General features: G+C 55.7%; 1 protein-coding gene across 2 annotated transcripts in view; it reads right to left on the bottom strand.

The window, feature by feature from the left end:
* Positions 1 to 12,809, bottom strand: part of GFRA2 (GDNF family receptor alpha 2) — a 79,174-nt gene that overhangs the window by 43,186 nt on the left and 23,179 nt on the right. For both annotated transcript variants that reach the window (XM_044766768.2, XM_044766767.2), the window contains one exon: positions 3,863 to 4,217. In XM_044766768.2, the coding sequence (XP_044622703.1) occupies positions 3,863 to 4,217 (355 nt within the window). The remainder of the gene's footprint in view (positions 1 to 3,862; positions 4,218 to 12,809) is intronic.

Below are 12,809 nucleotides of genomic sequence, written 5' to 3'. Positions count from 1 at the left end.
AAGTTATGTTCAACATTCCAGCCTTGTCTCAACTTGCCACAGGAAATTCCAGGAAGAGTCATTTGGGCACCCGTGGCCCAGAGCTCACGGTTGAGCAGGGAGCCTACAGGGGACAGCAGCAGGAGCCAACATGGGATCCCCAAGGGGAAGATGGGCCTCAGAGTCTCTGGCAGGGCTGAGGATCCCACGGTACCTCCGCACACAGAGAGTCTCTCTCCACTGGCAATCTTGCTAGTTAGCTTTTCTTCAGGAAGACAGTGACTTCTTCACCCCGTGGCACCCCTGGGCACAGCCTGGCTCTGAGGATGGATGGGACTGCAGGGCTCTGAGCTCTGCTCAAGATCAGGCAGGCCCCTGAGTGAGGCTCATCCATCTGTGGCTCATCTCACCAAGAAGGGGCTGCTCTCCAGTGCCACCAGAGTGACCCAGGGAAGACCTGGTAGGTAGCAGAGTAGAACTGGGGTTTCAAGAGAACTTGAGTGGAAACGCTATCACCGAGTTTATTGTGTGGCTCTATTCCCATTGCAGAGGCGATAAATAGTGTCCTGTCAGTAGACTGTAAGCACCCTAAGGGCAAGGACCTCTACCTACTTCATTAACTATCCAGTCCCAACACAGGGCCTAGCCCAGAGTGGAGATCAATAAACAGTTGTCAATAAATGAATAAAGGAATGGCCCCAAGACCCCATCCCTCCTGTTATCCGTGACCCACTGGCCCCAGGAATGACTGGCTGGATTCCACCAGGCCATCCATTCTGCCCCTCCCTTGCCCATGGCAGGCATCACTAATCAATCACAGCCCTCTTCTCTACGGAGCCAGGAGGCACATTCACAAACGTCCAGGCAGCCCACCCAAGTTGGTCCTCAACAGAAGGCAGAGGTTCTCAAGATTTGGGAGGTCAAGGAACCCTTTGAGAACCCACTGAAAACAACAAGTTTCTCTCTGGAATATACACATGAAACTTGGCATGTGATTTCAAGACATTCAAGACCTCTCCTATAGAAGAAGTGAAGGCTTGGAAGCCCCACAGCCCATCCACCCCTACGCAAATAATCATTTCCTGCCATTTAGAGGTAACGCACTACAAACAGGAGCCAACAGATCCTACAGAGAGTCCAAAAGAAGCAGGGGGACAACCCAAGGAGCCAAGAGTGAAACCCAGACCTGTCCATCCACACTGCCTGCAGACACTAAGTATGCCCCAAGCTAGGCAAGAGGGGGGCTCTGCCGAAGGGACTCCTCCCCCCTCTCTGCAGACAGTCTTAAGGGAGGGGAGCCCCCACCCCTCTGCCTTCTCTGGGACAAGGACAGTATCCACTGCCCGAAGGGGCCGAGGCAGCCAGGGAAGCCCCAGGCTAGAATCTATTTATACACAGCCTCAGCACCCAGAGGTTAGACTGCAGCCCAGGCTATGGCACGGGGCCAGCATGGAGTTATTTATATCCTCTTGGCAGAGCGAGAAGAGCAGGGCATTTCAGAGGGCCTCTTCCAGACTGTTTACAGGACAACAGAATTATCCTCCCCACAGCCCCACAACCAGACCACACCCACACAATCCGTACCATCCTTGCAATGAGTATACCCTGAGAGAGTAGAAACTAAAAGATTTTGTTTAACAAGAAAAAAAAAAAAGTAGCTCCTTGTTCATTGCAAGGCTAAGGTGAGAGAATTCAGCCAAATTCTACAGATTCATTCCAAGAGATTCTCCGGGCTTTCCAGACTCCGTATCAGAAGGCTTTCAAAGGAAAAGCCCCGCCTGGTCTTGAGCCCACAGTCCTGAGGCTTGTGGGTGTGACCTGGACAACGACGAAAGGCAGGGCCTGCACGCCGGGTGCAGGTGCAGATTCAGCTTCAAGAGCAGCTGGAAGCGCGGCTGGAGCAGGGGCCTCCACGCTCCCCCCACGGACCCGGGTCCAAAGGGCAGGCAGGGAAGAGTTCACAGGGCTTCCAACACCCCGGGCTCAGCAAGCAGCTATCCCTGCTTAACCGAAGCCTTCTTCAAACCCCTGCCCTTTGTCATCGGTGACAGTGCATCAGACAGCACAGCCAAGCCTGTTAAACATCACACAGCACCAGGGATGCACGAGCCTGCCATGGGGCGTGCCGCACAGCCCGGCAACAGACTCGCTCTCACGGAGTGCCAGGCGAGGAAGGCTCTGGCCGAGCTGCCCTGCCAGGATTCCACAAGTCCAAGCGCCCCCCGACACTGCCATCGGCATGGCACAGCCCCCCAGGCACCTCAAATGTTGGCCATCCAACACCCCCAACCGAATGGTTCCATCGCCCCACAGTTATTCGCCTAGGAAACATGGCGGCCACCATTCAGTTATCCACTCAGGTAACGTCTGTGGAGCACTCGCCACACGCCAGGCTCGAGGTGCAGGACGAGGTGTGCAGTAAACAAGACAGAAATGGCTTTTGCCTCCAGGGAACTTTCAGCCAGTCATCCAGTCCTGACAAGTCTACTTACCACTCACCTCTGAAATGACACACTTCCCTCCATCCCCACAGCCAGTCTCTTAGCCCAGGCCAGTATGCTCTACTGGAAAGAAAGCAGAAGGGACCAGGTCCCAGCTCTGAAATGTATGGGTGGGGTGACCTTAGGCAAGTCCCTTTCTATGTCTCTATGTCCTCATTTGGCAGATAAAGATCCTAACAGTGCCTACTTCGTCGTGGGCTTGCTGCAAGGAGGAAATGGGACAAACCATGTAACAGACCAGCATCGGGCATGCAGTGAGCAACATCTGAATCTCTGCCCCACTGCGATCTGTTCCTCCGGCAGCCTCACCTCTGGCCTCCCCACCTCACGGCCCCCACCTGCAGCTGCCCAAAAGCCCAGACTCTCGCCTACCCTCCAGCCTTCTCCCATGCTTTTCTGCTGGCTCCTTCCAGCTTTCTCCTTCTCATTTCCCATGGCTCAGCTCAAGGCCTCTCCTCTGGACCCCTAGGCCAAGGCAGACGGCTCTCCCCTGGGCTCCCTCCCCTGGGAGCCTGCAGCCCCCATCCCACTGCTCTGGGACCACTGCTCTCCTTGTCTGTCTCCCCTTCTGGACTGGGTGCTCCTCAGAGAGCATCAGTTCACCTCTGCACACCAGCCTTAGAACTGAGCGCTGGATGCAAGAGGGACTTGATAAATGCTTAACCACACAAACAGCAAAAACATGAAATTACAAAGAGGCGAATTTCAACTCACTGTAGCAAAGGAAAAAAACACCTTCCTAATAATCAGCCTCCATCTATTAAGCATTACTATAAGACAGGCTCTGTGCTAAGCTTCAGACCCACGTTATGTCACCTAATCCTCACAATAACCCTGTGATGTGGGTATTTTTACTCCTGTTTTGCAGGTAAAGGGACAGGACTCAGGAAATTTTAAAAACCTGCTCCAAGTCACAGAGCTAGAAAGCGGAAAAGTCAGGATTCAAACCCAGGACGGTCAGACTCCAGACCCACACTCCACCCCAACACTGGACTGGCTCAGCTCTGGGTGTGGAGGAGCTGCCTGGTGATTTCCGAGAGCCCTTTCAGGACTGCCAGGTGACCTCATTGGGATATTAGGTGGGGGGCTTCCTGTAGACGTGGGACTAAATTCACCGATGGTCCCTTCTTGTTCCAGGCTCTCCGGCTCTAGGAGTTTAAATCAAAGCTCCTTGGCTTGCTCCTCTTGGCCTCCCCATGTGCTTAGCAGGAGGCTGAGCACGCAGCAGGCAAACAATAAGCCTGTGCTGAATGAAGGGACGGACGGCAGCGCGTCCTGCACACGTCCGGCCACCCTCTTTGCCCGGCTCAGGACCATAATCCACGGGCCAGGGGACGCAGGGAAGGAACGCCTGCGACCCGCTGGCCGCGCGGTGCCCTTACCGGCACAGGTGGTCGGCGCGGCACACGCCACGGAGGTCCAGGCAGTTGGGCTTCTCCTTGTCCTCGTAGGAGCAGCTGGGCAGGATGGTCTGCCGGCGGCGCTCGGCGCATGCCTGGTCCTGGCAGGAGCAGAAGAGCATGCGGTAGGTGTACTCGCGGGGCACGCGGTCGAAGAACTGGCGCAGCGCCTTGTGGCACCTGCGGCGGTTGCAGGGCTCGGCGGGCGAGACCTCGCGGTTGCAGATGGAGATGTAGGAGGAGCGCAGCTTCTTGCAGTTGTCGTTCAGGTTGCAGGCCTTGGCGGCGTCCAGGCAGTGGTTGCTCCTGGCGCTGACGGCCGGGTCTGCCCCTGTCCCTGGAGCAGGGAGAGAGAGAGAGGTCAGAGCCCGCGGGGCACCGGGAGAACGCCCCCCGCGCTTGCTCAGTGCACTCTGCGCTGGCGTCCTCCCCTGCGCACCACCCAACAGGCCCAGCTCCTAAGGCTGTATGAGGGTCCAGAAGGCATGTGGGGCAGCGCCTGGTGAGAGGAAGCTGCACATGTGATGACCCATTCTGATGAGGATTGTTAATCCAAAGTCTTGTTGAAACCTTATCACAAGGGGCAAGCATCTCGGCGTCCATGGCCCTGCTCACAGGTGTGGGAAATGGGGAGATAAAGCCACTGGCTCAAGATCCCACAATGGGGTGGCAGCTGAGCGTGCAGCAGCAGCACGCTGGAGCAGGCCTTCTCGTTAGGGGCACTGCTGACACTTGGGAAGGGACAACTCCCATCGTGGAACCTTCAGCAGCCCACTGCCACCATACCCACCCCCACTGCTGTGACCGTGAAACTGTCCCCACACATTTCAGAACGCCTGGGGATGGAGGGCTATTGCCACTAGTTAGTGTAGAGACCCTTACAGGAAGCTCCAGGCTGGGGGCCCCGGCAGCATGAGCTGGGGCCAGGACTGAACAGGGCCTAACACAGAACAACCAGAGGGTAGCTGTGCTGGATGCTGGGACCCTGGCTTCACTGCCATGGCTTTGAACTTTGTGCCACTGTCCATGGAGTGGACCAACTTGGGCACAAAGCAGGATTCCTGGGGACCATCAGGTTCCCTCTGTAGCGACTGCCCCACCCCACAAGTCTCAGCTGTTCTGAGGTGAACACACAGCACAGGGCCTCCACTGCCAGCGACTCCCACCTGTAGAGCGTCTCCGGCCCATCCTGATGATAGACAGGGTGGGAGGCAGGAACCCAGTATGCACATGCGCCCTGAGACATTCTGGTGAGAGCCGATGGCAGATCATCTAACCCACCTCTTTATTTTACAGAGAAGGAAACTGAGGAGCTGATGGGCAAGGGGCTTGCCCAAGGTCCCCCAGCGCGCTGGCAGCACACAGAGCAGGAGCCCAGGACACACCAGCACCACAGTACGCCAGGGAGAGCATCGGGTGAGGCTTTACGAGGAGCCAGAGCATTTTCATTTGTTGCTCATCCACCCAACAGGTGCTTCCCAATATTCACTCAGCACCCCTGCTCCGGGCGAGGCCCCAGGCAGTGGGAAGGACCCGGGGTGCAGTGTGCGGATGCCGGGCAACCCCCCACCACGGCTAGCCCTGGCGCCCGGGCGTCTCCAGCACGGTTCCCGGTGTCCTGCTGTCTTGGTCACTAAAGATCTATGGAGTCCCCCCTCTGCGAGGGGCTGTGCTGGACAGAGAAGTGTGAGAGGAGCCCGTTCTGGAGGAGCTCACGAATCCAGCTGAGAACCAGGGGGCAGAAGAGCACAGCGGTGCAGACTGGTGTTCAGAACTGAAGCATCTGCGTGCCACTCGGCCCCACTACTACTTAGCTGTGTGGCCTTGGGCAAGTGACTGCACCTCGCTTGGCCTCAGTGTCCCCGTCTACAAAAGAGTGCCTACCTCGCAGCATTGTTGAGGGCGCGAATGAGATAACTCATTTTTCTCTCTCCTGCATGACAGCTTTGCCACGTACTGGCTCATCCCCCTCAGCCATTACATCGCCCACCTTTAAGGGAGAAAGCCCCCTTGTGACCATACACCCCCACTAAGCTGCCTATCTTTCTGCTCCCCTTTAAGGCAAAACCCCTCAAACAAGTCATCTACACAGCCGCCTCTTTCTCCCCTTCCGTGCTCTCCCATCTGCCTGCCCCGTCAGTGGTCAGGGACCCTGGGGGCCTCCACTTCCTCAGCCCAACAGCAGCACTGGACACAGCCGGTGGCCCCTCTGGCCCCTCCTCACGGCCCCCTCTCCCTTCTGCCCCCTGCCCCCTCCTTCTTAGCCTGCTTTGCCGGGTCCATCTTCCCCACCAGGGCCCAGCCCCCTATTCCCTACAGGCACCCCTCCCCAGGGCCCTCGGCTCACCCCACGGCCTTAAACGCATCAGTGAGCTGTCGACTCCCCGCCCAGCCCTCCCCCTGAACCCCAGACTCATGTGTCCCACTGCCTGCTTGCCAGCCCCACCGGGAAGGCTGACGTCGCATCCCAACCTTGACCGGCCCAAAGCCAATCCCACGCGGCTCCCCCCGGCGGCGCCCCGTCTTCCTCGCCCCTCTGACAACAACCGCACCCTGCCAGGAGCTCAGGCCGGAAATCCTGGGGCCTCCTGGACTCCTCTCATTCACACGCCCCATCCAAAAACCTGGCCGTTCTACCTTCAAAGCACATCCAGAATCCAACCGCTGCCCGCTGCCACCGCTGCCACAGCCGCGGTCCAAGCCACCGTCCTGCGCACTGGGGACAGCTTCCCTCCCAGTGGCCCTGCCCTGCCTTGTACCCACCGCACTCTATCCCCACCCAAAACCGTCCTCTCATCACAGCTGGAGCAAGCCTGCTGGCACCGAAGGCACAGAGGTAACACTCCTGGGCCCCAAAACTTCCACTGGGCTCCCGTCTCGTTCAGAGGCTGTGGCACGGCCTGCGAGGGAGGAGCTGCGTCTGTGCTGACCAATATGGGAGCCACTAGCCACACACGGCCGCTGAACTTGAAATGTGCCCAGCTCAAAATGAGATGCCCACACCAGATTTTGAAAAGACACATCAGGCTGTGAAAACTTAATAAGAAAAAATAATAATATAAGCATTTCATTAATAATTTTTAACTTTTATTACATGTTGAAGCAATAACATTTTAGAAATACTGTGTGAAACGAACGTATTGTAGGGGCCGGCCCTGTGGCTGAGCTGTTAAGTTTGCACGCTCCACTGTGGCAGCCCAGGGTTTTGCAGGTTCGCATCCTGGGCACGGACATGGCACGGCTTATCAGGCCATGCAGAGGCGGCGTCCCACACGCCACAACTAGAAGGACCTACAGCTAGAATATACAACTACGTACTGGGAGGCTTTGGGGAGAACAAGAAGGAAAAAGAAAAAAAAGAAGATAGGCAAGAGATGTTAGCTTAGGTACCAATCTTTAAGAAAAAAATTATTACCAAATTAATTTGCTTGCTTCTTTTTACTTTTTTTTTTTTTTTTTTTGGTGAGGAAGATTGGCCCTGAGCTAACATCTACACCAGTCTTCCTCTGTTTTGTACGTGACCTGCCGCCACAGCATGGCTTGATGAGCGGTGCATAGGTCCATGCCTAGGATCTGAAACCCAGGAAGTCAAAGCGGAGCACACAAACTTAACCACTACACCACTGGGCCAGCCCCTCTTTCTTAATGTGGTACGAGAAAACTCAGAATTACATAGGTGATTCATATCATATTTCTATTAGCCAACACTGCTCTCTATGACCTCACCTCCTACTCCTTCCCCACGCTTACTTACTCCATTCCAGCCACATTGGCCTCCTTGCTCTTCCTGGAACATGCCCTGAACTCAGGGCCTTTGCACTTGCTACCTCTTCTGCCTGGAAAGCTCTCCCCCACTCCATGACCACATGGCTCCTTTCCTCACTTCTTTGATGTCTCTGCTCAAATTTCACCTTGTCCGTAGTCCTTCCTGACCACCCTATACATAATAACAACACTTTACCCCCTATTCTGACCTCTACTCCCCACGGCACCCATCACCATCTGCCATAATGTATACTCACCTGCCCATTGGTTTGTTTGTATCTCATGTAAGCAGCATGATGGCAGGGCCTTTGTTGGTTGTGCTCACTGCTGTGCCCATAGCTCCCAGCGTCTGGTGCATGGTGGGTGATTAATAAGCATTTGATGAGTGAAAGAATGAGTACACTTAGAACAGTGTCTAGTTCACGACACGTGCTCAAAAACGCTGGATAATCTCACCGAGGAAGCCACACCAGCACAGAGCTGCAACAGCGGCCAGCACAAGACCACGTCCAACCAGCCTCAGGTGGGGCCCGGCCCAACGGAGACTGAGCCATCACCCCAGCACCCTGCCTGGCCAACAGCAGCCCTACAGAGGCAGAAAGAGGAGCACTCCCTCTTCTCGTCGTAAAAATGAAAGGGGAACTAAGGCAGAAAGGGAATCAAGGTTTGTTTCCTCACTCACTCAATTACCAGATCTTTCCTGAGGGCCTCCCCCATGCCTCCCCCAGAGGCCCCTGTGGGTCGGGGAGGTGGGGTGCTATGGGAGCAGAGAGGGAGGGATCCTGCCCAGATGGGGTCATGGAAGCAGTGACACTTCTGCTGAAACCTACAGGATGCGTCAGAGGAGGCAGAAAGATAGAAAGGGGCCCCAGGCAGAGGGAAGAGCAGGGCCAGCCTGGGAGGAGCGGATAGCAAATCAGCGTGCCTGGAGGTAGAAACTGAAAGAGGGACCACAAGAGATGACGCTAAAGAGCCAAGCGAGGGCTTCTTGGCCACAGTAGGGTGTGTGGCCTCCCAGGCCGGTCATGAGCTGCTGCCAAAGCATTCTGCCCCGGCCAAGCAAGGACCCGAGGACCCCGTCCACACAAAGGCTACTCTGGTGCCACTGCCTCTATGGGAGGGCTCCCCCACCAGCTGGCTGTTCCTCCACCTGTCAGGAAGTAGCCTGGGGCCCAGGCGGAGGAGAGCAAGAATGAGAGGGACCCCGGAAGGGAGTAGGGTGACAGCCGCAGAGGGAACAGCGGCTAATTGGGGCCCCGGCTGCTTTCCCATCCCCAGCTGCTCTGCCCACCCCTCTCAGCACAGTCCTGAGCTAATGCTGGTGTAATTACAGCCTCGTGGCTGCCATTTGGAGCTTGAATGGTGAAAGCTTTTGCTAAGGAGGTGGGAAATGTAAACCCCTGCACCAAAACTTGGTAAATTTCCTAGAAAAAGAAAAATACAAAAAATGTAGCGGTAGTAACAGCAATTGCCTAGTTACCAGGAAGATGCTCCCCCCGCCCCCCCCCAGCCCCTGATCCTCCCAGGGTAGACCACAGGCCAGGGGGCTTGAGAGCAGCCCGCTGCAGTCGGGGAAAGGCCCCGGGAGTGGCCTGGGCTGTGGCTCTCCCAGTGGGGAGCGCGTGTCCTTCCCAGGTCTCCACGCCTATCCTCACCGCCAGGGCCACGCAGGTCCAGGAGGTTTTGTGTGCATCTTCCGAGGCCCCAGGCAGGGCGCAGAGGAGGTGCTGGGCGGCAGCCCCGGACTGACACGTCCCAGGGTGGACAGGAGTCCCCAGGTGCCCCGCCCCGTCCATGCAGAGACCACAGGGCCGGCAAGGGGCACAGGAGCTAGAAAGTCATCCAGGCCTGGACGGGCCAGCCCCCAGACTTCCACCCACAGGCTCTGCTGAGAGGAGCCCAGAGGGGCCTAGGGGTCAGTGGGAACAGCCACCGGAGGGAGAGCAGGCAGGATTTGACCACGCCCAGCACCTTCCCAAACCGCAGTGAATTCATCCTCCCAGCGCCAGCCCCTGGAGACACACTTGGCTTCTTCATCCCTCCCCTCGCCGCCCTCTGTGAGGGCAGGAGAGGGTGGGCCACCGGAGAGGGCTCCCTCACCCCAGCCAAGCCTCGCCCACCTCCCCTCCTCCCTCCTGCGCTGCTGCCCTGAGCGAATGACCCTCTGCCCCTAGATCCTCCAAATGACGTCCTTTAAACACTTGCTGGCACCCCTGCAGCACCAAGTTCACCAGCCCACAGTTCCCAGGCAGCGCCTGCATCCTTTCGGCCATGCTGCCAGCACCACCCGTACTATTTAATTAATTTCTTCTTTAAACCCCTTAATTTTAAATTTCTTCAACTGACCCACTTTTTAAATTTTTCAATACCTATCTAGATTTGTCCTAAATGATAACATCTAATTTTTCTAATACGTGTTAAAATGCGCTGCTTTTAAAATAAGGATATTTATTCCCAACTGCACCCCCTACGCCAGCATTGAGCGGGGTGCGTGCATTTGGAGGCAAGCAACTCATTTAGAGGCAAGGGTCTCCAACTTCGGCTCGTTGTGACTCACTGGAACTGCCTGTTACCCACCGATGCGCGGGCCCCACCTCAGACCCTGCGAGTTGGGAGCTGGCGCCCAGGAATCGGGATTTCGCCAGCTCTCTGTGACCCTGAGGCTGCCTTCAAAGCTGGAGGCCCAGAGATTTAGAGAGGCTGAGCTGCCCTCGGCCTGCCCCAAACATGCACACACCCACCCGGCACTCAGTCCGCCAACCCGCCCTGGGCAGAAGGGAGCTCATGGGCCTCTGCTGTCACCAGAGCACGTCCCCTGGGGATTCACCCCCAACCCGAGCGAGGGGCTCCTCAAGGAAGACTTTCCAGCTGCAAACTGGCCTCTTCCTCGGGAGCAGAAAGAAGATGCTCACCATTCCATGACCCTTCCAATCCAGGGGGCCCAGGGCGTTGCAGCTCCCCTTCTGGCCTTCCAGGAAATTGTGAGGCTGGTCACTTGCCCTAATCCCATTCCCAGAGGCCATGTCCACCCCAAGCCCACCCTGGGCCTCTGGGGCATGCTCTACAGCTTTGCCACTAAAGTGGGAGTCGGAGACCTGGCCCTAATTCCGTCTGTCCCTCTCCCAGCTGGGTGAAACTGCAGACCAGTCCTCGCCCTCTCTTGGCTTCATTTCCTCACCTGAAAAATGATGGGTTTTGAACTCTATGGTCTCCTCCCATCCCCCTCCCCCCACACATAGCAGCACAAGACTGAGGCCTGAGGGGATGAGAACGCTCCCCATCCCTCACTGTCCCCGAGAGAGGGCTAAAAGGAGTCTGCCCCAGCCCTGTGCAAACACAACAGCACATGTGCACACAGCAGCACACACGCACACACAAGGGCTCGCAACCATACCTGCCTCCTCCACACACATCACCCACAGCCCTTTGGTCAAACAGCTGTCAGGTAACAGATATTACCATGGACTGACCAAGTGCCCTAGAGATCCAGCTGTGAGCTGGAAAGACAGAGTCCCCGCTCTCCAGGGGTTCTACCCTAGTGAGAGGAAGACTAGCAATAAACACAAAAACAAGGAAAGAAGGTAATTTTAAGTGCTGATAAGTGCTATGAAGAAAACAAAATAAAGGTATTCAGAAGAGAATGATCAGGGGATAAGGGAGAGCCTGTCCTAGGAGGTGACATCCAAGCTGAGATAGAATGACAGGCAGGAGTGAAACATGCAAAAAATCCAAGGTAAGAGAATTCCAAGCAAAAGAAAGAGCAGGTGCAAAGGTCCTGGGACAGGCATGAGCTTGGCATGTTCGAGGTCAGAAGGAAGGGTAAGGTGGCCAGAGTTTCCTTAATGGAGAGGGAGAGGACACTAGAAGGACCATCAGGGGCGACCACATGGGACTCTGTGGTGCAGGGTAAGAACTTCAGATTTTATTCTGAGATGCAAAGCATTGGAGGGTTTTAAGGAAGGGAATCACCTGAGCTCACTGACTGGCTGACGGACGGAAGTCAGAGTACCATGGGGAGAGGGGAGCTAACGGGGAGACCAAGTGGTGGCAGCTTCAGAAGAGTGGTGCCTGCAAGGATGGCAAAAAATGGTCCATTCTGCACATAATTTAGACATAAAGCCAACAGGAATGGTTGGCTATTGAGTGGGAAGAAAGAGAGAAATCAAAGAAAACTCCTGGGTTTTGGCCTGAGCACCAGGTGGATGGTGGAAGCATTTTGTGAAACAGGAAAGACTTGGAAGGAAGAAGAAACGGATAAGTCTGTTTTCCACTTAAGTTTGAGATGCCTATTGGATGTCCAAGAGGAGATATTGGACAGACAAAAGGACAAATGAGTCTGGAGTTCAGGAGAGCCCTGGGCTAGAGACACAAACTGACCACATTGACATCAGAGGCTATTTAAAGCCGTGTAACTGAATGAGGCTGCCTGGGTCCAGAGTGAAGATAAAGAAGAGGAAAGGGGTCAGGATGGAGCTCCAGGTGCCATCACTGACTGGAGACCGGAGACTGGGAAGGAGTGGACCACAAGGTGGTGGAAAATCAGGAGTCGCTGGTGTCACGGAAGCCAAGACAAGAGTTTCAAAAAGGAGGAGAGTCAACTGAACCCAAATAACTAAGGGCGTAAGGGTGAGCAAAAAAGCAATCAACAATGAGATGTAGATGAAACACAATCTAAACTGGGCTGAGGGAAGGGAGGAAGAGTGGTGAGGAAGAGGGAATGGCCAGGAGAAGAGATTCCACGAGAGGACACCGCCTTTCCTGTTGGGTTGCAGCCACCCCAACCATCACCTCCACAGCCCTTGCCCTCATGGGGCCATCCCTGCCCAGGAGTCCCTCAAGATTCACTTACTTTTACAAAGGCTGCTTACTGAGCACCCACTAGCACCTCTGCTCCTCCCTGCTCGGGGCTGAGCTGGTGACAAAGAGTGGGGACTCTGGCCCAGCAGTGGCTTGGGAGGTAGAGGACCTGGCTGGGCCACAGACTAGCACAGCAAGTGTGCACAGGTTAGGCAACCTCTTTGAGCCTCATTTTCCTCATCTGCAAAATAGGTACCCAACACCCGTCCCACCAAGACTACGCAAAAGATTAGACAGGAGAATGTAGGTGAAAACACCTCACACAGTTTCTGGCCCACAGCAAACAGGCAACAAATGCTTGTTTGAA

This window comes from Equus asinus, chromosome 3, assembly GCF_041296235.1.
Source record: "Equus asinus isolate D_3611 breed Donkey chromosome 3, EquAss-T2T_v2, whole genome shotgun sequence".
NCBI lineage: Eukaryota > Metazoa > Chordata > Mammalia > Perissodactyla > Equidae > Equus > Equus asinus.
Note: the sequence above shows the minus strand (reverse complement) of the source record. Positions and strands in the feature narration are given on the sequence as shown.